This window comes from Nicotiana sylvestris, chromosome 6, assembly GCF_000393655.2.
Source record: "Nicotiana sylvestris chromosome 6, ASM39365v2, whole genome shotgun sequence".
Lineage (NCBI taxonomy): Eukaryota > Viridiplantae > Streptophyta > Magnoliopsida > Solanales > Solanaceae > Nicotiana > Nicotiana sylvestris.
The window spans coordinates 26871545-26896706 of NC_091062.1; the positions used below are offsets into that span (position 1 = coordinate 26871545).

Consider the following 25162-nt stretch of genomic DNA (forward strand, 5'->3'; position numbering starts at 1 on the left):
CTATTTTCAAAAGTACATAAGCATTTGCTATGCTGAAAAGAAATTGCCATTACTTGTGGCTATCTTGTACAACTTGTTTCTACGGGGCTGGCTGCGTAGTCCCTAGTCCCGATGATGCATTATGTTTCCAGGTTTTTGCTCCCTCGTTGACGTGGTAGTCGGTGTTGCCGTATACTTACACCATTCCGTCCTAGTGTTCAAATGTGAAGAATGTAAGTTGTAACACTAGAAGTCTTGCGCCTTCAAAGATCCCACCAATGAATTGCTAGATAACCCTTAACTCGGTGACACACCTTACTTCCCCTTAGGAATCCATGCTATCGAGCAAAAGACTATCTAACAATCCTCTAGTGGTTTGTTCTCGTGAACGGTCGGGTAACCTTTGTCCGATAGCAAACTTAATTTCCCATTGAGAATTTGCTATCGAGCCAAAGATTATCTAATTGTCCCCGTGGAAGCCTGTTTGTTTACATTGATATCGAAGGTCTTATTGCTACTGTCTTCATAGTATGCTTTCTATTGCTGCCTCATTAAAAACCTTTCTAGAAAAACCTAGTTGGGACAAAAACTGAACGAAGGAAAAAGAGTGTAGCACATACTTTTTGCTCCGATAATGTCCGTGAGCAATAATATATTTTGAGGTTTTCCACGTTCCAGTTGCTAGGCAACATATCTCCATTCTAGTTTTCCAACTCGTACGAACCTTTCCTAGTGATAGCTGAAATTCAGTAGGGACCTTCCCACGTTAGGCCCAGCTTCCCCGCGTTGAGCTCCTGGGTATTTTGAGTTAGTTTCCATAGAACAAAATCTCCTACTTTTAAATAACAAAAATTGGCTCTTCGATTATAATATCGCTCCATTCTCTGCTTGTGAGCTGCCATTCTTACACGCGCCAAGTCCCTGCGTTCCTCCAACAACTCCAAGTTGATTAGCATTGCTTCTTGTCCAATTCTTCATCTGCCTACAAATATCTCAAGGTGGGTTCCCTTACTTCCAATGGGATTAGAGATTCTGCGCCGTACACAAAGGAAAAAGGAGTCTCTCCTATGCTTGACTTAGTCGTTGTTCGATAGGCCCACAGAACTCCGGGTAATTCTTCGGGCCAATTACCTTTTGTCGCTTCCAAATATTTCTTGAGGTTTTGAATAATCACCTTGTTTGTTGACTCCTCTTGATTGTTTGCGCTCGGATGATAAGGTGAAGAGGTGATCCTCTTTATCTTCAAATCTTCAAATCTTCAAGGAACTTTGTAATTTTTATGCCGCTAAACTACGACCCATTGTCGCATGCTATCTTTTTTGGTATTCCGAACCTGTAAATTATATTTTCCCACAGGAAGTCGACCACTTTGTATTCTCTGATCTTCTGATAAGGACCTCTTTCCACCTATTTAGAAAAATAGTCAATCAGAATTAAAAGAAACCTTACCTTTCCATGAGCCGGTGGCAACGGTCCGACGATATCCATCGCTCATTTCATGAACCACCATGGGGACAGAACTGAATGTAAGGGTTCTATCGATTGATGTACTAGTGGTGCATAGCGTTGGCACTTATCACATTTTCGTACGAATTCTTTGGGTGTCTTTTTCCATACGGGGCTAGTAATATCATGCCCGAACTAATTTCAGCACCAAAGAATCTGTGCGCGAGTGATTGCCGCATATCCCTTCATGGACCTCTCTCATGGCATAATTAGCTTCTGATGCTACTAAGCACCAGGCCAACGGGCCTTAGAAGGATTTTCTATACAATTGACCTTTTTTAAAGCTATAACATGCAGCTTGGCGCGTAACGCCCGTGATGCTTTGGGGTTTTCGGGCAAATTCCCATGCTCGAGATAGTCGAATATTTAATTTCTCCAATCTTAGACCAATCTAATCGAATTCACCTTATAGTAACCACCTATATCCAAGACTAAATTCATTAGTTGTGCTACCATCCCTGATTCTGATCTCTTAATTTCTATTGATGAGCCCAAGTTTTCCTATGCATCTGCTTTTGTGTTATCTTCCCTTGGGATATGAGTAATTGACCACTCCCGAAATCGTGCCAATAGAGCCTGGACCTTTACCACGTATTGTTGCATACGTTACTCTTTGGTGTCAAAGATCTCAAAGACCTGATTTACCACAAACTGCGAATCACATTTGATTTCAATGACCTCGAAGTCAATTCCTCGGGCCACCTCGAGCCTTACAATCAAAGCTTCATACTCTACTTCATTTTTAGTTAAAGAGATTGTTCTAATGTCTTGCCTTAAGGTTTCCTTTGAAGGCGTGATTAAGACTATTCCGAGTCTGGACCCTTTCACGTTGGAAGCTCCGTCCATAAATAAGGTCCAAACCCTCGATGTCGATTCTGATATCATTATTGCCTCTTTGGTTTCTAGAGGTAATAGTCTAGGACTGAAATCGGCCGCAAAGGGAAAGTAGTCACTACAGCTATCGGGTGGCATTAGAAGCAAGGTCTCAGCTTCCTAGCGGCAACTACGAGAGTTAAGGCCAGTTTTTCCAAATGTGGGTAGTGAATTTATGCTCCCGTTAAAATTTTGCTAACGTAATAAATGGGAGATTGCATACCTTCGACCTCTCGGACTAAAACTGCACTTACTGCAACTTCTCAAACCGCGAGGTAGACTAGCAATGTTTCACCTTCTTTTGGTTTCGAGAGAAATAGAGGGCTTCACAAGTACTTCTTCAAGTTGTTCAAGGTTTGCTGACACTCCGATGTCCATTCGAAATTATTTTCTTTTTGAGTAGTGCAAAGAAGCGATGTCATTTTTTCGACAATCGAGAAATTAACCTGCTCAAAGTTGATAATCTCCATGTGAGCCTATGGACTTCTTTTACGTTCGAAAATTAATCCGGGATATCTTCTATGGCCTTGATTTTGTTGGGGTTCACCTTAATTCCCTTTTGTAAGACCAGGTATCCCAGAAACTTAACAGAATTGACCCCGAACGCGCACTTCTCGGGGTTAAGTTTTATGTTATGCTTCCTCAGGATATCAAGTGTTTCTTACAAATGCTTAAGGTGGTCACCTGCATTCAAAGACTTAACGAGCATATCGTCTATGTATACTTCCATAGTCTTTCCTATTTTCTTTTCGAACATCTTATTCATGAGCCGTTGATAAGTGGCTCCGGCATTTTTCAACCCGAAGGGCATTATATTGTAAAAATATGTACCGAAATTCGTTATAAATGAAGTCTTTTCCTGATCTTCTGGGTTCATCTTGATTTGATTATACCTAGAATAGGCATCGAGGAAACTCATTAACTCGTGTCCAGCTATGGATCAATCATTTGATCGATATTTGGCAATGAGAATGAGTTTTTTGGGCACGCCTCATTAAGATCCTTATAGTCTACGCACATGCGAAATTTATTATTTTTCTTAGGAACTACTACTACATTAGCTAGCCAGTCAGAATATCTTACCTCTCGGATTGAACCGATATTGAGTAAGATGGTTACCTTTTCTTTGACGAATTTATTCTTGGCTTCAGCAAAAGGGCACTTCTTTTGTCTTACTGGAGGTATGTTAAGATCCAAGCTTAACTTGTGCACAGCTACCTCCGTTGGAATACCTGCCATATCCTCGTGCAACTATGCAAAACAATCGGCGTTAATTTTATGAAATTCGATAAAATCAGACCTGAATTCCGGGTGTATTCCTGTTCCTAAATGGAATTTCCTTTCTAGGAATTCTACGAACAATACAACTTGCTATAGTTCTTCTGCTGTGGACTTTCTTGCGTCCGTCTCTTCTGGAACTTGGAAATACCTTGGCACATGATACTATTCCGATTCCTCTGTCCCCGGGCTAACTTCCTCTAGTTTTGGGGTAGGTGTCGGTTTCTGTAATTGCTATGATGCCCGCTCCTTTCCTTTGCTACTAGAGACCGAAATTGCATTCATCTCCTTTGCTGCCGATTGATCACCCTTTATTTGCTTGATCCCCTTGGGTGTTAGAAATTTTAATAATTGGTGATAATTTAAAGGCACGACTTTTATCTCGTATAACCATGGCCTTCCCAAGATGATATTGTATCCCATGTCTCCGTCTAAAACTTCAAAGAGAGTTGTTTTCATTACTCTTTCAGCATTTGTAAGCAGCAAAATATCTCCCCGGGTTGTCATGCTCGTGAGGTTGAATCCAGTGAGGAGCTTTGTTGCCGGAATAATGCTTCCGGTGAGTTTAGCTTGCTCTAGTACTCTCCATTGTATGATATTTGCTGAACTTTCTGGATCCACTAGAACACGTTTAATCTTAAAATTTAATACATTTAAGGAAATTACCAGTGCATCGTTGTGTGGTAACAGTAATCCATCTGCATCTTCCTCCTTAAAAGTGACATTGTCTTCTCGGAGTCTTTTACTATGAGTTATTGATACGTTTGTCTTCTTTGTTGCCGAAAAGGTGACCCCATTAATTTCATTCCCTCCAAAGATCATATTGATCGTTTGGCATGAGGGTTCTTTTCTCGTTTTCGAGGGTTCCATGTTGTCTCTGTTCCGACCATAATTGTTCTTAGCTCGGTCACTCAAGAATTCTCTGAGGTGACCATTCTTTAACAGTGTTGCCACTTTTTCCCGGAGGTGTTAGAAGTCCCCTATTCGGTTCTCGTTCGTCCCATGGTATTCACAGTATAAGTTGGGATCCCTCTGGCTGGAATCAGATCTCATAGGTCTTAAGAATCGTGCCTCTTTGATATTTCTCATGGTTGATACCAACTCCAATATACTGATGTTGAAGTTATACTCTAATAACTTGGGGTAAGAAGGATCCCACGACCCTGACATTTCTTTATCCTGCAATCTGTTGTTTTAGCCATGATCGGTCCTTCTGTCAACGACGAACTTAAATGTTGTCCGAAAGCCTCTAGCACGACCTTTGGTCCGCTTGTAGGGCAAAAATCGGCCCCTCGAAGTTTGTCTATCTATGTCGTAATCATCTTTTATTTTTTCTCTGTTCTTTCCTTTGGTCGACGATGGAAAACCACCATGATCATCTTTGATCCTTATTTTCGACTCGCACCGGTTGTGGACATCCGACCAAGTCGTTGCTTGAAACTCGAGCAGACATTTCTTCAACTTTCGTGAAGCGTCTGAACTCCTCGGATTCAATCCTCTAGTGAATGTTTCAGTCCCCCATTCATCTGGGACAATTGGTGTAACATTCTTTCCTTCTGGAACTAGGTATCGAACTCTCGTAATAATTTGGATTTTCCTTGCGCGATCTTGAATATATTAGCCTTTCGGGCTTGTACCTTTCTTTCACTGGCATGAGCCTTGATGAAAGAATTCGCGAGCATCTCAAAGGAGTTTATGGAATTCTCGGGTAATAATGAATACCATGTTAGGGCTTCCCTCGTGAGAGTCTCTTAAAATTTCTTTAGCAATACAGATTCAATTTCGTGAGGATCTAGATCATTTCCTTTTACCGCTGTTGTGTAGGCGGTAATATGCTCCCGTGGGTTTGAAGTCCCGTCATACCTTGGCACTTTAGGCATTTTGAACCGCTTCAGAATTAGTTCTGGTGCCACACTTGGTTTATACGACAACTGAGTATACTTCTTCGAGTCCGGGCCTTTCAATACTGGCGGTGCTCGGAGGATTTGGTCCATGCGGGTGTTTACTTTCCTCATAAACCATAAAAGTTCATTCTTAAACGGGTTGTTCTCGTTGTTGAGATCGAATCCTCTTTCTCCAGCCTCGTCGAAGCTGACTTTGCCCCTAGGAGTATTTTTGTTGACTATCTGTGTTATTTGGTTCGCAGGGACACCGAGAGGAATATGATATCGCCTATTTGCATTGTTCAAAGCCCCTGATAGAGTCTGCTTCAGCTCCTTCATAACCTTTTCCTGCCTCGTGAGATGCCTTAGAATGATTGCATGTTGCTCTTGCAAGACCCTTACCGCATCGACGACTTGCTACTCATTAGCATCATCGGGAGTTGTCTCCCGAACATGTCGAGGATATTGTCTATCATGCACCAGCGTGATGTCATTCCCTCGTTGTGGGTGTGACTGATTAAATCCTCGAAATGAGGTTGATCCCCTCGATTTTCAGGAATGTACGTGTTATTAACAGTGTTATCTGCCATTTTTATGATTTTCTCTAAGACAAACCAGCAAAGTATGTTAGTAAAAAAGACAAGGATCAATTTAATTGCACAACTGTCTAGGCCCCATAGTGGGCGCCAAACTGTTTACCCATAAAACAGTACAATTGAATTTGTTCATGATTTCTAGATAAGTGAATTAATTTGATCCTGAAATAAAAAAATATCTGAAGAAATATATAATACTTAGCCTTAAAATGTAAATGAAATAACAGAGTTGACGAATTTGGGAACAAGGTTTCCGGGCACAATAATGATGAGATCAAAAAGCGAGAAAGTAAAATTGTATTTAAGTTCTATGTAGAATGTAGTGTAAGGTAGCCTGAGAATTCGTGTCCTTTACAATGATAACTGAGGTCTCTATTTATAGCTGTGTCTAGGGAAGGAGGTCCTAGGATCATGCCCTTCTTTAATGTCAATTATAAGGGTTATTGATGAAGATGTGACAGTGGACAAAAATGCCAAATTTCTTGTAATGGGGCGTCACCCTTAATGCTGCAGAATATTCTTTATTAAATGCTACCGGACGCAAAGCATTTAGTACAACTTTATGATTGTTATTCCTTCTGGTGACAAGCAGAATAACTGTGTTTGGTGGTTATCCCCGTCTTTGGTTCCACATGTCCTTCCTTTAGATGACCATGTGTCATATCGTATTTTACCCTATACAATACTAGTAGAAGAATACTTATACTCGATGGAATAAAGTAGGGATGTCTAATGGTACAGTATTACCGGTACCAAACCATACCACTCCGATGGTTGGGCAGGGATGGGGGATTTGGAGTGGAGGGTAAGGGTAATAGTAGGGTACCCGATTTAGTACCCTTAGTATCGGTACCAGAAGTAACCTTAAGATACTGTACCGGTACTGCACCCGTATCGGTACCAAACAATATTTTTGAAACAATTTACTTTTTAGAAATAATTTACTTTAATTTAGAAATATAACTGACTCAAAGACCAACTCTTTCTACTTGTTTAGATAGAATTCAAAAAAATGTTAAAATAATGTATGACTATTACCAAAGATAAATGAACTGTGTTGCACTAACTAGTGGTGCCTCTACTTCTTCATCATTTCAACCTCTTAAAAAAACTGCTACAAATATACCTTTTGGTGCTATTTGGCAAATAGACCTTATAACGTGTATTAGAAATCTAATGTTTATATTGAATAAAATAAATTAAAAGGCCTTGAATTATTTTCATCCATTAAAGCTTGTTTGTACATATTTTAGTGAATTAGACATATTTTTATATTTTTTAAATATTAATTTACGCATATTTTAACCGCTTTTTGGTGCTATTTTATGGTGAATATACCTAACTTATATTAATTATTAATTTTTATACTAACTGAGTGGTCTCTGGTAGTTTACGACAATCAGATACAAAAATATAACAAAAATATACTTCGGTTTAAGGAACAAAGTGTGCAAGCTTCGCTTGCAATTTACCATGACAATTGGAGAGTTAACAACCTTAGCAGTTAAGTCTCAAGAAAGCCTCCGCCTTAGCATCCGCACCTGTATGCATCAGAGTTGAAGGAACAACCACCCCAACATCCGCTGCTGGCAAGTTCAAACTGAAGCGGACGCGAAGTATCCAGCTTAGTATTATCCCTGAAGCTGACTTGGAAAAGAAATGAAAAAGGAAAACTTTGGCCCGCAACTTTTGTACGCAATATATAAGTTATAAATGCATCTTTTAAGTCATCTAACACACTTGGAAGCAGATAAAAAGCCATCACAGAGTTTGGAGACCGTAGAATTCGTCTTGACTTCTTATTTTTTTCCTTTTTTTATTGATTTTTATGTATTCTTGGGAATTATTTTAGATTGCTACCATGACTATGCGTGGTTAAACTCGTTTATTCAGGGTTATGGTTTTATATGAATGTTGATATTCGAATATTGATATTACGATTAAATTTATCATATTGGGCTGTTTATTCATAGCATGAGCCTAATTATTTTACTGCATAACTAACGGTGAAATACTATATATGAATCTTGAGTTGAACTTGAAAGAGCTAATTCTTGATTGCAAAAGGATTGAACAGAGCGTGATCTTGAACCTAATCATTGGGGAATTGATTTGTGAATACGAATAGAAATATACCCTATTTTTCGTGCTTAACCAATTGTGTAAGAGATTATCAATGCGTTCTTTTTATCTTTAATCTCATAGGAACATAGGATTTACAATGAATTGAATAGGCGAGTAGAAGTTGTCAAATTTCTACGAGTATTATTATCCTTGCAGGCTGATAATCCAGATAAATTAATAAATCGAGTTGGTTGAAGAATTCAACAGGACTGTTATCCAACCATGACCATGGAATATCAGTTCTCATTGAATTAAAATTTTCATACTAAGTATGCTAGTTAATTAATTCTTCTTTTAATCGCAACTCTCGTACTAGAATTAATAAAACAAAAATCACTTTGAAATTGTTCTTGACTCGAAATTAGAATTTGCTTGATTTAATTGATAATTGATCACAAGTCCTCGTGGAAACGATACTCTACTCGCTCTTTAATACTTGATTGACCGCATATACTTGCGTGTGCGATTGTTTTTAGTGCTTATAAAAATTTCTCCCTTTTTTAAAGCAACCACTAAGCTACGAAAGAGTACCCCAACTAATAGCCTGTTTGGCCATGCTTCTTTTTGGCCAAAAGTGTTTTTTTTTTTGCCAAAATCGCTTTTGGCCAAAAATTGAGGTGTTTGGCCAAGCTTTTGGAAGGAAAAAAAGTGCTTTTGAGGAGAAGCAGAAGCAGAAAAAGTAGCTTCTCTCCAAAAATACTTTTTTGAGAAGCACTTTTGAGAAAAATACATTTAGAAGCAGTTTTTAAAAGTTTGGCCAAACACAAATTGCTGCTTAGAAGTGCTTTTCAAACTAATTAGCCAAACACAAATTGCTTCTCACCAAAAGTACTTTTGAGAAAAGCACTTTTAAAAAAAAACACTTTTCAAAATAATCTAATTTTTGCAACTTGACCAAACGGGCTATAAGTTAAAATGACAAAGAAAATTACCAAGACAATTTTCCTACCCACACTTAAAATTGTGCATCATCTTAATGCACACCATAAATAACAAAACAAGAGGTAAAAGAGACTTTCTATAAACAGTCAAAAGCCAAAGTAATAATAGCTCACGAAATACTCACACTTCTCCTAAGCCTAGTCTTGTGTATGGACACCCCACAATTATTTCCGGTCATTTGCTCGCTTACTAAAATTAGTCGAACAAAATAAGCAGGGACCATCCGATGAGAAATTGAGAAAACATATAGTACATATTTGGACCATTAAGCGGGTCACGTAAAAAAGTAGAATGAACGTGCCTAAGAATTAGTATTCATAAAATCTTTGAACAGGTGTCCCTCTCCTCCTTGTAGCGGTGCTCCACTCCGCTCCTCTTTCTGCATTTCTTCCCAAACCCATCGTATCTCCTCTTCTCTGTACACACACAGACACACACTGAGAGACCTAGAATAGACAGTAATGGGCGCATACAGAGCGGACGACGATTACGATTATTTATTCAAGGTTGTATTGATCGGCGATTCCGGCGTCGGTAAATCCAACCTCCTCTCCAGATTCACTCGCAACGAGTTCAGTCTCGAGTCAAAGTCAACGATCGGCGTTGAATTCGCCACTCGTAGCATTCGTGTAGATGATAAAGTCGTCAAGGCTCAGATTTGGGATACCGCCGGTCAAGAACGGTATCTCCATTTTTCATTTACTCAATTTCCTTTTTTACTGTATTCATTGAACTGTAAATATTTGAGATCTGAAATTCTGATACAAATTGCTTTGCTCAATTGACGTTATATAACTTGTTAGGATTTCGTTTTTGTGGCAAAATCAGATCTGATACAAACATTATTAAATGATAGATGGTGTTTGTATCAGAAAATATTGACATTTTTTATTTCAAATTTATCATTAGAGAAAGCTCAGATTTTGCAACAAAAATTCTTTTATTGCCTTTGGTTGAAGAGAAAAATTGTCAATTTTTGCTGAAACAAATGCCACCTAAATACCCATACCTATGTTGGTGGGAGCTAACAGGTACTCGGTGGAATAGTTGAGTGTGTGCAAGCTGGCCCGGACACCACATTCATAGAAAATTGCCACCTGAATACTTTACCTAGTTGTATTTTTTTTTCCAGTTCTTCTGGTTATATAATTGTCGTTTCTATTTGTTATTATTATTCTTGAACTACACATTGTGATATTTTTATCTTTCAATTTCACTTCTTAATTAAAGGTTTTTGCTTTCTTAAAGCCCGAATTTTTTTTTTCACTCTTTGCGTTTGATAACACTTTGAACAGTACAACCATGAGATTTTGAGAGTAAGAAGTGCAAAACTGCTCTGTGTGTGAATAATTTTTGGAGATTTCTTGTCTCACAGTGGTGGAAAATGGAACCAGGAATTTAAACAAGAGGGATTCAAAAATTGTCATACTTGGGATTTGAACCTATGACCTAAAGTCATATTTTGAACCCCTTTTACCACTTTCTAGAACTTTTCCTTATGACAAGGGGATTCAACAGCTTATATATAACCAAAATAACTAGTTTTAGTGCTATTCTTTAAGTACATAATTGTTCAGCGAAGGAGGCTCAATTGAACCCCCTTCCTTCAAGCTAGCTCCGCCCCTGAAATCTCAGTAAAGCCACTGCCTTTTTTCTTCTAGCACCAGCAGGCTTTTCGTAATTCGAGGGCAAGAGAATTGGACAGATTGCTCTCAGAAAGCCAATGACTTTTTTTCCTTATTTCTCGTCCAGAACAGGCTAGCCTCCAATTGTTACTGAGACCACTTCACAAGTGAGCTGCATGCCTAGGCTAGAAAAGGAATTCAAGCTCTTTTCTGGCTCTCCTTGAATCTCCATTTTACTGTATTCCACTGCCTAATCATATAGTTTGATGGATTTCATGTGGTTTTCCTCAAACTAAAGAGCCAGGTGATCAGCTAGGATGGTAAGGCTACAACAGTGACCTTTTGGGTTTATAGATTACTGCCCACCCTACTCCAAGGGGATCAGTCTTCAAAATTAAGTTAGTCTTCACTTTTTTTTAATCATGGATCTAAGATGAAATGTTCTTTCTTGATTTTGTTCATTAGGCTAACATTGATCTCTGAAATGATTTCGGCTGTTATCTTTTCGTTCTTTTTGAAGTCTGAAATGAGATGTGGTCATGTTCTTGTTATAAATAAGTTTGATGTACTAGGGGCCTCTTTTCATTCCTTATTTTCTCCTATCTATTGTTGTAGTAGGTTTCCAGCCTTGATCGACCCATGTTTCTATAGCTTTCCAATATGGAAATGTTTTGAGTCGATGATAATAATTTCTCAATTTGCGCTCTTTGTTTAAGATATCGTGCAATCACAAGTGCCTACTATCGAGGAGCTGTCGGTGCGTTGCTTGTCTATGATGTCACTCGTCATGTAACCTTTGAGAATGTAGAGAGATGGTTAAAAGAGCTCCGAGACCACACCGACTCTAGCATTGTCATAATGCTGGTGGGTAATAAGGCAGATTTGCGTCATCTGCGGGCTGTTTCAACTGAGGATGCCAAGGGGTTTGCTGAGAAGGAAAGTACGTTTTTCATGGAAACATCTGCATTGGAGTCCATGAACGTGGACAATGCCTTCACAGAAGTGCTCACTCAAATACACCGCGTTGTTAGCAGGAAAGCTCTTGAAGTAGGAGATGACCCTGCAGCATTGCCGAAGGGGCAGACTATTAATGTTGGAGGGAAGGATGATGTTTCTGAAGTAAAGAAAGCCGGGTGCTGTTCTTCTTAGAACAAAGAGTAATACAAATGGTTGAAGAGGTTCTCTTTGTTTTGAGCGCAAAAATTGACATGGCAGTTGTACTTCTCCCTCTATATACTAGGAAGTAACCACATGGATTGCTTATCAATGAGAGCTTTATAACTGGACCACTAGGCATTAATGAATTGAGTGCAGCCCCAAGATTGATTATCCAAGTGACTTCATAGCATTCTTTATCCTTGTTTCTATATTTTGCTTCCCTTGGTCAATGATTATAGTATTAGCTTCTTGTGGACCTCCAATATAGGGTATATTTGTTTGGAAAAGATTTGAACTGATACATGTATGAACACATTTTATGCTGCCTTGTACTTGATTGTTTGATTAGTTATGGACTGAGGAATATTTTCAATTTCTTATGTTACAGAAGATATTAGTGCTCTCTTTCTCTATCTGTGTTTGTGCTAATTTTTATACGTGATTTTGATTAATTGTTGACTGATTGTCTTATTACTGCCCTTCTTTTGGAACAATATTTTGGTTTAGATTCAGTAATATTTACTGTGATGTGAGGAGTATGCTGAGGACGCTTTTTCGGTCTTATACTTTTGGTAGATCTTAAAAGTTTGCCTTCGATGTAGGGAACTGATTAGCTCTTTAATTTGGGGTTGCTCAAGAAAATCATAAATACCAGTTTGAACCATGAAATTGTGTTATACACAGCACTCCATTTGTGTTGTAAGCAGATGGTGCCAAAAAGTAGCAACGAACAGGGTGCAAACAACTTTTTTATGGTACTAAGCTTTTTTATTAATCACCAGGAGAATTACAAAACTTCAGCTAGACCCCAACCCGGTCTGCTGTGTTCTCTAATGAAGCTAAAAAACAAACAAAACCTGCTAATACTTGCCTTAATGGAATTAAGAAGCCCACCTCCTAGGGAGGGTTTCTTCTTAGTCCCATGTCTAAACATACTATGAGTAATACAAAAATAATACTAATAACAATAATAATACTGATGCAAAACTAGAGCTATCACTGAATGGGCAAAACTGGATCGCTACAAACCGGACATGCATTGTTCCTCGTCAATAGCCACTTTTTGGCGCAATCTGCATGAAAGTCATGGCCACAGTGAAGTGTGCCGATCATATCTTCATCTTCATATTCATATGCACAGATGAAACAAGCATCTTTTTCCTCATCATCACACATTGGACCATAATATGTTCTCGTTTCTAAATACTCAGATATGTCAACCCCAAACTCCTCTTTTTCTATTTCTTTAACAAGATTATCATATATGTCAACCCCAACTTCCTCTTCTTCAATTTCATCATCAAGACTATCATCAGATTGTGGCACCGGAAACGCATAATGAGTGACGCTATGATACTCAGATATGTCAACCCCAACTTCCTCTTCTTCTATTTCTTTAACAAGATTATCATATATGTCAACCCCAAACTCCTCTTTCTCCTCTTCTTCAATTTCATCATCAAGATAATCATCAGACTGTGGCGCCGAAAACACATAATGATTAACACTATACTGATCAGATATGTCAACCCCAAACTCTTCTTTTTCTATCTCTGCATCAAGTTTATCAAGAATACTATGAGGAACTGGTGACGGCACCCACGAACAATGAGGCATGATACTATAATTGACACTCACTCGAGCTGTTGTAGCCATATGTCTGGGCACTTGATCTCTTGTTTGCAACGGAGTAGCAGTATGAGACATGTTGTAGAATGAAAGTTGTTGGGATTATAGGGTTTAATGTTTACAGAGTTAAATATATAGGCCGAATTAATACCCAATTTGATTGGGAATAGGACTAATACCGCGTTTCCTTTGGAGTCTTGCGTATCAAGATTCTTTCCCTATTCTTTTATTGTTCCTTTTCTATTTCTTCTTTTTTATTCTAGACTACATAATTAGTCCCCTAAAATTATTCCTATTAAATATAAAATATGTAATTTAAATAATTATTATTTCTTATAGAGATAAGTAAAAAAATTAAATCATTTGTTATCAGCTTGTTACCAATCATTAATCACATAATTCATACTTTATAGTACTTTTTAGGGATGTAGTTGAGGTAACCATAGATGAAAGTGGTAAAATAGTAGTCCACTGAAACTTAACCAATTTTCTCAACTTTGATTTTGTATTTTTTTCAAGGTCTTAGTAGATTTGCTTCAAGCTAATTAGATCGTGACACTTCCCAGATTGGAACTAAAAGTGCTAGAAGAATCTGTGCAAGTTACAAAATTAAATTACTCGATTTAATATACATAGAGATAAGAAATTAATTTTTGTGTATCCATATCAAATATAGATTAATGTAAATAGTTGCCTCGGTTAAAATCTTATTAAGATCAACAATGTCTCGAGAAAAAATGAATTACATGAGTGGGGACTACATTATCAGTTAAAAAAGAAATTAATTGTAGAAATGCATCTAAAAAGCTTGAATAATAAACTCCAAATAAAAATACGTATGTGTCTACTCTTACAAATACACGAAATTCAAACATAAATTGTTGATTTACCCTTTTAAACTTTGTAAGTGGACTCCATATTGAGTAAAATTACAATTATAATTAATCATAAATATATTATTATTTCTTGTATTTATTATTTGGCCTTATTATTTAATACGAATTATCTTCTTATAAGATGACTAGTTTTAAGGTACGTGCGTTGCGCGTATGCTTTAGCGCTAATAAGTAAATTGTTTCTAAAAGCCGTATAAATATTATTTTAAATTACATTTGAGTTATAAATTGAAAGTGTAATTAAATAAATAGAATTAAAACTTTTGGTCAGATGGAGCATGAAAGAGGTTGCGTCCTTTCTTATAACTTTTAAATGATGATAAACTTGTAACTCAAGAAAAGTAAGAAACTATTTTTGACAATTTATAATCTAAGGATAGACTAATGTTGGATCAATATTTCACCCAAACTAACTAAAATATAAAGACTTAAAATTAAATAGTTATATTAAATTAAGAAAGAACCAGAATTTCTCATACCCTACAGCTTTACAAATAATAAAGACTAACATAATTAGGAAAAATATATAATTAGGAAACATTTACTCATATAATTAATTTTTTTATTTGAATTGTGTATCTAATCAAGACTCATTCTTTATTGCAGTTAAACAATATATTTGTATCTGTCTAAACGGATCTTTTGAATTTCAAATTTTATCGTACATTATTATTTGTACTATACCAAAATTTTGAAGTTAGCCAATGCCAATCACTGCAGAAGCTAACCTCATAGTTCAAATTCTTCTATTTCAACTCAAACTTAATGCTACTTTTTTTTTTATCATAAAATATTTAAAAAATTAAATGGTGATTTTTTTCACTTTGAAATATTCTAAAATAAATGACAAACTCAAAATCTATCCTAGTTTATATCTTCCGATGAAGACTTAAAGTGTTTAAATTTAGTTGGGATAACTCAAAGTTCAGGATCTCTTATTTTAATGCAAATTCAGTACTACACTACTTGTTATTATTATGAGTTTATTCATATTATTCGGTTAGAGTACGTGAAAAAATTAGCATCAACATAAAAAATTAAAAATGTATTAACATGGACCATGGTCAAAATTTCATACCATAAAAGTGATAAGTTTGTAGTAAGATTCAAAGTCGTAAAATCTTTAATAAATATTTAATTCATTTGAATTTTAAAATAACTGTACTATACAACTCAAACTTTTAAAAATTTGTTAGAATGGTGAATTTATGTTGAAGTTTAGCTTTGTTTTGAAAGGTGAATACAATATTTACCTAATAAAATTTTCTTATTAAATAATTAAAACATAAGATAGGAAATAGGACTCCTAAACCTAAAAAGAAGGAAAAATAGTCCTATATATTAATATAAAAATAATTAAACATTTATTTATACAATAATCATCAGTATATCTTTATGAAAAATTTATAAATTAATAAAACTGATATATATGCTTACTAAAACTGAAGTCATAACAGACGAAGCTTGTTAAACATACTTAGCTTTAATAGTTTTATAAATATCTCTTACATAGATTGTTATGTTTGATATTTTTTTTTTCTAAGAATTCAAACTCGTGTGTGACCAAAAATTCCGTTGCATTCTAATTTCTAATTAACTATACGTACAATTTTCAAACAATTTCAATACAATTTTATTTTATTTTGATTTCCTAAATATTAGGAATTTGTACATAGTACAAATAAGGAATAAAATAAGGAAAGATTCAGCTCATTTTAAAATCCTAAATATTAGGAATATAATTAAATTACAATCTTGTCCGATGTAATTTAGTTTTAAAAGGGTAAAAAAGGCGAACCACATTTCTAAGGGCCTTCGTGCTTTTAATATAGTATACTAGTCTTAGGGTACGCGCTTTGCGCGTGTGCCTATATCAATAAATATATAATTTTAAAAATTACGTAAGTATTATAAATAATATATTTGAGTTATTGAATAAATATTAAAAAATATAAGTTCCTAATGTTAATATCACTAAGCTAACCCAATAAAACAAATAAATCATACTTCATATAAGTCTTTATATGCTTTATTATGATTTATGAGGAGTGAAATATATTATTAAATTAATTGTTATCTTTGTTATCGAAGACTATAAACAAATAACATAAAAAACACTTTTACCATAATTATTCAAAGATAATAAAATAAATTGAAAATCTGAATCTTTTGATCTTTTAGAAATTTTTGAGTGATGAGGTAGAACTATAGTACCTAGAAGATATTGATAAATAACAATTTGAAGTCTTAAATGACTAATATTGAATTATAAAAATAATATAATACTATATTAAAAAATATAGGGAGCTATCATTCATTAGAATGAATATAAAAAAAATAATGGCAACGTCTTTTGAATACCTTTTGGTTATGTTACATCCTTAATGATTTAACTTAGCATTTTTAGCTATTTAACTTTTAATACTATATTTAAATAGATTTTTCTCTAAATTTTTTTCGTGGCTGTAGACATGTAATTTTTGACCCTCCCCGAGATTTTACTCTTTTTAGCTTTTAGATATTTAGTTTAGGCCTAATATTGTTATTTTACCCAGTTTTAACTATTTTACTTTATTTTAAGAACGAAAATTGAAAATTATAAAAATAGTTCCATATTTCTCTACTTAATTCACGTATTAGATATTTTTAGGAGGATATGTTACTTTGAACCTATTTTTATTCTAATATAATCCTTGAAAATACCAAAAATAGTTTCAACTTTAATTTTAATTTTATTCGAATGTTAATAGTTTATTAAAATTAATTAGTAAGAGTAATTTTATATCTTTTATAAGTATTCATATTTTCTTAAAAACAAATTGAGTTTTTAGCTTTCTTAGCCTAATTTTTGTAGGAAACTAGAGCTCAATTTTGAAGCCCAAATTTCGTTAGCCCATACCCCATTTAGCATAATATACAAAAATAAAATAAAATAAAAAAAACCTAGACTTAGAGGAAGAGGAATGAGCCGTTATTTGACTCTTGATTCACTAACCCTAAGACCCTTCTCCTTGAAGACACAAGCGAACACCAACAGCCCTTCCAACGACCCCTCTGATTTTAGAGCAGCCATCTTCATCTGGAGAGAAGATCAAAAGCCACGCACAAAAAAAACACTAAAAAACGGAACACACACACTTCGCCGCCGCTGCCATCTCCGGCGAGCCCTCAATCGCCGCCGCATCTTCCCCATCTCTGACCAAACCAGCTCGCCGGAACCGGCCAGCCCCGTTGCCGATCTAACCTGAAAAGAAAAAACGAAAAACAGAGCAGAGAAATTAAAAAGGAATGAAGGTTTTCTGATTTTGAGCTTTCCTTCCAATTTGGTGTTCATTAACAGAAAAGAATCCCAAAAAGAATTACAGTTCCTTTAGTTTGTTCTTCCAATTTCTAAACAGAAAACACAAAAAAAAAAAATAGAAAATAACGCCCGTCGCTGTCCATCAAAAGAAACGTTCTGCCTCTTCATTTTAATTCTTAATTTTGCTTCAAAACTGGAGTCAAGTTATGGTTACTGAAATCGTCGCTGTCCGGAATGGTTTCGAGTGCGATTCAGAGTCGACGTTCGAGGTTCCGTCATGGTCGTGTCGTTCTTGTTCCAATTCGTGACTCTTGATTCACTTTGCTGCTATACGTTGCGATTGGATTCAATAGATTCGGGGCGTTGTATTCGCATCTTCCCAATTAATCGAAAAGTTTCGCGCGTTAAGGTCCCTCTAAACTTATCTCGTTTATTTGTTTGATATCTCTGTCTGCATATATTTTTACATGACGTTGGCTCGTTGCCTACTATGCTTGTCTGTTTAAATGTCAGCAAGAATTGTTGGCTCGTTGTTTTCTGTTTCGATCTAAGTTTTGATTCAACTTTACGTGTTCGTTAACCATATTCTTGTTTTCCTTGATCTTTGTTTATTTGGAAAAGAGCCTTATAAGTTAACTTTCTGTTTAATAAAAGATGGCCAAAAGATGCATATTAATTGATAAGTTAACGTTTTGTTACATGAAAAGAATAAGGGTAGGGAAGATATGAGAAAAAGTTCGGTTGAGGATTTCCATCTTTAAGTTGGCCTCATTTAGTAGGAAAACATGCTTTAGGAATTGGACTTGGCCAAATATATGGAAAATTGTTAGAAAGAAATGAGCATGAATTGAAATCTCTGTTAATTAATTTTTCTTTTATTTAGTTTATTTCTTTACATTGTTCGCTAGGAGCATGTTTAGGCCGACCACGCTTGGGTAGGCAAGCTTTAGGATTTTGTTAGCTTCGAGGCGAGAGGTCGTTCCCTTAGTTAAATTTATCCGGGGAATGCTCCGAAGGATTTGTATATATTTTTATCCGGGGTATGCCCCGTAGTATTTGTATTCAGAGACCGAAAAATAGAAACTTGTAGTATATTTATTTTATTTTCATTTTTCTTTTTCTTTCATTTAGGTGGGGACGACCTCGAGCCTCTTGTGTGTTTATTTTTCTTTTCTGTGTTTTCTACCTCAATTGAATATTTTAAAAGTCAACTAGATCGAGTATGCAACCGTGACTTTCACGGGACTCGGGAAATGCCTAACACCTTCTCCCCGAGTCAAATGAACCTCCTTACCCGAATCTCTGGTACGGACTTGGTTTTAGAGTTTGAAATGTTTTAAAAAGAAAAATCATTTTTTTAAAAAAAATGGTGACCTGGCACACCGAAATCAAAGTCAGGTGGCGACTCTGAGTTATTTCCTTTTAAACAATCTTTTGTCACTTCCAAAATTGAAAAACCCTTTCGAGCTTTGCAAAATCCTTTTATTATTTTTAAGAGGGTTAGTGAGGCTTTGCAAAAAAAGGGGTGTGACAGTGGCCGATGTTCTTCTTGTGAAAATAAATTGAAGTACCTTAAGAGTTTTATCAACTTGATAAATAATTTTACTTACATAATGATTTTGAAAAAAAAATGAATCATTTTCCCCCCTCTAATTTATTAATCCAAAGACTTAATTATTTGTTGAAATTTTATTCTTTTATGATAGTATAGAAGATACAAACTATTTTTGAACTTTTTTCCTACTCGAACAATATAATATTCTCTTTATTAATTTGTGTAATATTTAAAACTCTATTTAATACTTAAAATATATTTAGTTAGTACAATATCTCTTACTTTTAAAAGTACATCTTGTTTGAATTATAAGTTTCCCAATAATAAGAATGAATGTGAAACATATTTCTATTGAAATTGTTGTCGGATATACAAGGAAATGAAAACGTAATATTACTCCTATTTCCCCAAATAATATTTACTTTAAAATCCTTATTATTAAGACTTTCTACACAATTCAAATAAGGAAAGATTTGATAATTAAAATTTTAATTAATTTTAAAGTCATATATATTAGGATAATCATTAAATTACAAATTTGTCTAATGTAAAGTTTATTTATAAATAGTAAAAAAGACAAACAATATTTCGCTAAGGGCTTCATATTTTTAATATAGTATAGATGGATATAAATATAGATATTAAGATATTAATATAGATAAATATAATCAATCTTTGTTTTATTGTTCTAGCAATAAATACAATCTTGTATCCGCTGATAAAAATATCCTTGAATCTAATAGTCTTAAATATGTCATGTGAAACGGGGAAATTAAAGAGTTACTAAACATAAAAAGATACTTTTTTAAACAAATTAAAAAAAACTATAGTAAAGCACACAAATTAAAATAGAGGAAATATTTACTACTCAAAGCACTTATTAACCTTTAAAGTAGATGGTTAAAAAAAATCAGAAGGCTAGAATGTAACTTCATTATATTGGATTGATGAAATTAATTGAACACTTGAATTCCAATCGCAGAAAAGACAAGAAAAAAGCTAGGTAATTTTCGGATGATGTAGGTACCGTGTGCTAGTCAAATAGTCTAGTTAATAAATTGTTTGATCACACAAGTTAATTTTTATTTTATTTGGATGTCCTAAATATTAGGATTTCCCGTGTAGTAATTCAAATAAGGAAAACTTTAATAAGCAAAATTTTACTTGATTTTAAAGTGCTAAATATTATAAAAATAATAATGACTATTTTGTCTAATGTAAACTCTATTTTAAAGAGGTAAAAAAGACGAATAACATTTCGTTAAAGGTCTTCGTGCTTTTAATATAATATAGATAGATATAAATATAGATATAGATATTAGGAATACCGTAAATATCATTTCGAAGTTTTTACTTCAATTTCTCTTGTTGCAGTTACTTTTGTAATTCTTATTTGTCATAAGAAAGTTGGAGTATCATCTTTGTTAAAAAGTTACAATTAATTTTAAAACTTCATACTTATTCATATTATATTACTAGTCTCTGGCCAAATATTTTGCATATGTGTATGTTATGTCAATGAATATATAATATTAATAGTATATATATATATACTATTAATTAATATATCTGATTTATTATATAAAAGTAAAAAAGTAAAAATATTTTATGATTTCGGGCTTTACCTCCTACTACCAAAGTTATCCAATTATCTTCTTTCTTTTGAGATTAGTCAGCATAATATATAAACTATAAAGAAATTAAATGATAAGCTTGGTGTATAGTCTATTAATCTCCTCTAGATATTGATTATTTGAACTTTATGAGTAATATTTGAACTTGAAGTATATAATGATTTTAGGTAATAGGTATAGATATTGATATAATATATAGTATAAGATATCTTGTAATAGTTTCATATACTACTTTATGATTAGGGTAGAAGATTAGTAGGTATCGAGCATTCCTTTTGTCTTTCTCAGTTCGATAGTATTAGTGTTAGTTTAATATGTTATCCCTTTATTCTTAGATTGCTATTTCTACTATGTAATTGCTACCTTGTCTTCTGTCCACTTTTTATGTTGTTGTTTATACTTGTTGCCATTATATCTTTTTATCTTTTTTTTTTTAGCCAAAGGTCTTTCGGAAACAACCTCTTTGCCTTCCAAGGTAGGGGTAAGGTTGCGTACATCTTACCCCCCAGACCCTACTTGTGAGACTTTACTGGGTTTGTTATTGTTGTTGTTGTAGAGGAACGTAAAACACACGATCTGAATTTAAGAATATTATTAAAAAGAATTTATTTTTCGTAGGATCCAATTTCTAATGGAAACCACCGTTTAAAAACTCGGGAATTAAAAAAGAATAATACTTCTTACGGTTCATAATAAGTGACCTTTTGACCTTTTTATTTGGTCCAAAATATCACTTTACATAATTAAGAAGGAATTAATTTTATTTTTCTAGAATTTACCGTTATTTACATATCCTAATATGTCAAGGTAACAATATGTAAATTTTAATTTAAAGTAATTTTTATCTTTTTTTCTTTAGGATTTAGTATTTTCTTAAGGGTGTGCCAAAGATAAAAAAAAGTCACTTATTATGAATAGGAGGGAGTAGCAACATGAAAATGCTAAATAAAATGCAACAAAAAATCTGAGATACAGGAACAAAAAAACTAGCTAAAGTGCTTTTTCTAATGTCTAAAATCTTCACCTTCAACAATTTTTTGAAGGGGCAGAAAATAAAAAAGAATTTAATAGGTTAAGTAAAGAATTTCTACTAAAAGACAAAAGAAAGTCATGTTTCAGTAGCAAAAACTAATAGATCACCTGTAGTAATTAATAGAGAATTTTTCACAAACCACCATCTTTTAGTCCTAATTAACCATTTATAGATACCTTTTGCTATATTACGCTCTATAGATATCTTTTATGTTTTTATACAATGTATTTCATGTATTTAAACGGTTGTATTCATTAATACAAGAAAAAAATAGGCGTAAAAACGGGAAATCCAGCTAAGTGTTATCTGTATTTAACTGTATTCAAGCGAAATTTCAGCTGTATTTAACTGTATTCAAGCAAAATTTCAGTGAAATTCAGTAACTTTTTTGCGCAAATTCTGGGAACTTAAACTTGTTAAAAACGGAAGAAAATCAAATCACATGATAGTCTCCTAATTTAACTCAAAGAACTAAAACGAGTACACACTAATTTGTATTTTGCTCAAAGAAAGCAACTCAAAAACGTGAAAAGAAGGAAAAACCAGAGCAACACATCTGATCGAACTTCTCAATTCTCTTCTCCTTTTTTCTATTGAATACAACAAAATACAATTGAATACAGCTGAATAAAACTCTTGAATGCAACAAAATACAACTAACTTCTGCTGAATAAAATAGTTGAATATAACTAACTACAACTGAATACAACTGAATACAGTTGTATAAAACACTTGAATACAACTAACTACTGCTGAATAAAATAGTTAATTACAACTGATTAAAACTGAATACAAGAGAATAATCACAACTTTTTAATACATCTAAAATATATAAATGAATGTTGCTGAATACATGTGAATACAGTTTCACCTCTTTCATCTGTAAACATGGCTTTCGACAAAATCAAGGTTGAAAACCCTATCGTTGAGATGGACAGTTAGATCTCTTTCTCCTCTACTTTCTCTATCTCTATATTTCTTCCGTTTTTCTTGCTGAAATTTGTTGTTTTATAGATCTGTTTTTGTATGCCAAATAATAATAAAGATTGATTATGCTGTGAAAATACAGAGAGGACAAAGAATTTGAGTAACGTGGGTATGTGGGAGAAGAGAGTAGAGGTGACAATGGCGGAGAATAGAGATTTAGGGCGGGAGAAGATTTATGAAACGTAGGTTTGTGGGAGAAGAGGGTAAAGTGTATGGAAGAAGAGAGAGAAAAGTTGGTTAGAGGAGATATACGCTAATTAGGTGAGAGAAAATATAAAAAATGAGAGAAAAATATTTTGTAGCATATATGATTTTAATTGTAGGATGAAACTATATTTAGATTTTTTGCTATAAACTATAAAAGGTATTTATAGGATGTAATATTTTAAAATGGTATTTATTTAATATAAATAAGGTACTAACCTATTCTATAGGTGGTAAAATTTCCTAATTAATATTCTAGTACCTGCCACTACATATGCATTTTCATTGCAGCCATGTATCTTCACGAAAATTTAAATTTCCGACTGCAACTCTCTTCCTTCACCCATTTAAAACTCTTCTTTGTATATCTTTTTACCTCAAATTGGACATCTATTTCACTTAAATAATGCCGAATAATTGTCATCACCATCAGAAGAAACAGCGATTGACAGGCCAACAACTGCAGGGGCGGATTTAGGGGCGGAAGGGTGTTCACCCGAATTCCCTTCACCGAAAAATTATACGGTATATATAAGGTAAAATCTGTTTTTTTTATCTCTATGTATCATGTTTTGAATTCCTTAACATAACCTAAAAGCTTAGCTTAGTGGTCAAGGGAGTTCAAAATTTTTGTAATGTCATTGGTTCCGCGTCCAACATAACCTCCCTACTATCTCAGACAAACTTCAAGCATCCTCTCGATAAACCAAAATTAGACCACATTGAGGTAGAAGCTATTAAACAGGACTAGGGAAACAAATGGCAGATATAAAGTCATGCTATGCTAGAAGATACAACTTTTATCAGTTTAATAGTTGTACGCAAAGTGTTACTTTTTGAATAAAGTTAGAAGATACAACTTCTATTAGTTTAGTAATTTATCCTAGCGTCATTCAGTGAATCGGTTTATTTGAACTGCGGACAGAGGTGATTCCAGAATTTAAATTTTATAGGTTCAAATTTGAAGATTCTTAGCACTGAACCTATTATATTATTTTAATTTTAATAAATTTTACATATATATATATATTTATGCTCCGTGTCGGAAATTATGGATTCAATTGAATCCGTACTTATATGATTATCACCTCTGAGCAACTAGCAAAGAGGTTCTTTGGGTCTTGAATCTCCTTTCTTACATTTATCGTCTATCATTTAATATAAACTTGAGCATTCTTTTAGCTTACCGCTTGTTTAAATTGATCTTTACTTTGTACAAAACCATCAAATCCTACTTATTTCACGCCTTTTACAAACAATGGACCAAGTGAGACAACCATAGTATGTACTACTAAGTCAATTGGTAGTCTTTTTATTTTATATATATTTTATATATTATTAGGAACACAAAAAAGTAAATTCTCTTAATAATCAAGCATTCCATACAGTCTGCAGTACATCAATTGGTAGTCCTTTTTTTTTTAAAGTCAATAATTTAAAACTCCACGTCAGTGTCAAAAAATATGTATACGTTGCGAATATGACTCAACCCGGCCTTGATTTATTGAATATATGTGCAATTAAACATGGCAATAGAAAAGGCAGTCGGGTGTACTAAGCTCCTGCTATGTGCGGGGTCCGGGAAAGGGTTGGACCACAAGGGTACAATACGCAGCCAAACAAGACAATAGTAAAGAGAAAAATAATAACCTCAGAAGCAATAGTACATCATCAGAAGTTCGATCCTCTCCTCTCCTGAGCTGCAACTCTTCAATTTCTCTGTCATTAGTTTAACCATTTATGCTGCGGAGAAGGCTAACAAACACAAGAACCTGATGCCATAGTCGCACAAGATGGCTCAGGAAACTACAACACAAAAAAGGGTGCGCAATCTCGGCAGCACCAAACAACAATATTGAAAAATACTACATCAAAATTCAAGGAACTTTGAGCTTTCCATAAACTCAACGAATCCTTTTCAATCTATCAAATGGTCGATACAAATTACAAAGTTGCATA

General features: G+C 34.2%; 3 protein-coding genes across 3 annotated transcripts; 1 reads left to right on the forward strand and 2 right to left on the reverse strand.

The window, feature by feature from the left end:
* Window positions 1-3870: 3870 nt before the first annotated feature.
* On the reverse strand, window positions 3871-4458 carry LOC104218219 (uncharacterized). The gene has a single exon (XM_009768658.1). It carries the CDS (start codon window positions 4456-4458, stop codon window positions 3871-3873), a length of 588 nt encoding a protein of 195 aa, XP_009766960.1.
* Window positions 4459-9326: 4868 nt separating this feature from the next.
* Window positions 9327-12337, forward strand: LOC104218217 (ras-related protein RABA1f-like). Its single transcript, XM_009768656.2, has 2 exons — window positions 9327-9863; window positions 11523-12337. The coding sequence occupies exons 1-2, from the start codon at window positions 9643-9645 to the stop codon at window positions 11953-11955; spliced, it is 654 nt and encodes a 217-aa protein (XP_009766958.1). The 5' UTR covers window positions 9327-9642; the 3' UTR covers window positions 11956-12337.
* Window positions 12338-12960: 623 nt separating this feature from the next.
* On the reverse strand, window positions 12961-13671 carry LOC104218218 (uncharacterized). Its single transcript, XM_070148192.1, has one exon. The coding sequence runs from the start codon at window positions 13669-13671 to the stop codon at window positions 12961-12963; it is 711 nt and encodes a 236-aa protein (XP_070004293.1).
* Between the last annotated feature and the right edge of the window lie 11491 nt (window positions 13672-25162).

Coding starts and splice junctions, on each gene's coding strand:
- LOC104218218 (XM_070148192.1), bottom strand. CDS start 13,671: ATGTCTCATACTGCTACTCCGTTGCAAACAAGAGATCAAGTGCCCAGA.
- LOC104218219 (XM_009768658.1), bottom strand. CDS start 4,458: ATGATCTTTGGAGGGAATGAAATTAATGGGGTCACCTTTTCGGCAACA.
- LOC104218217 (XM_009768656.2), top strand. CDS start 9,643: ATGGGCGCATACAGAGCGGACGACGATTACGATTATTTATTCAAGGTT. Junction 9,864..11,522: donor GATACCGCCGGTCAAGAACG/GTATCTCCATTT, acceptor TCTTTGTTTAAG/ATATCGTGCAATCACAAGTG.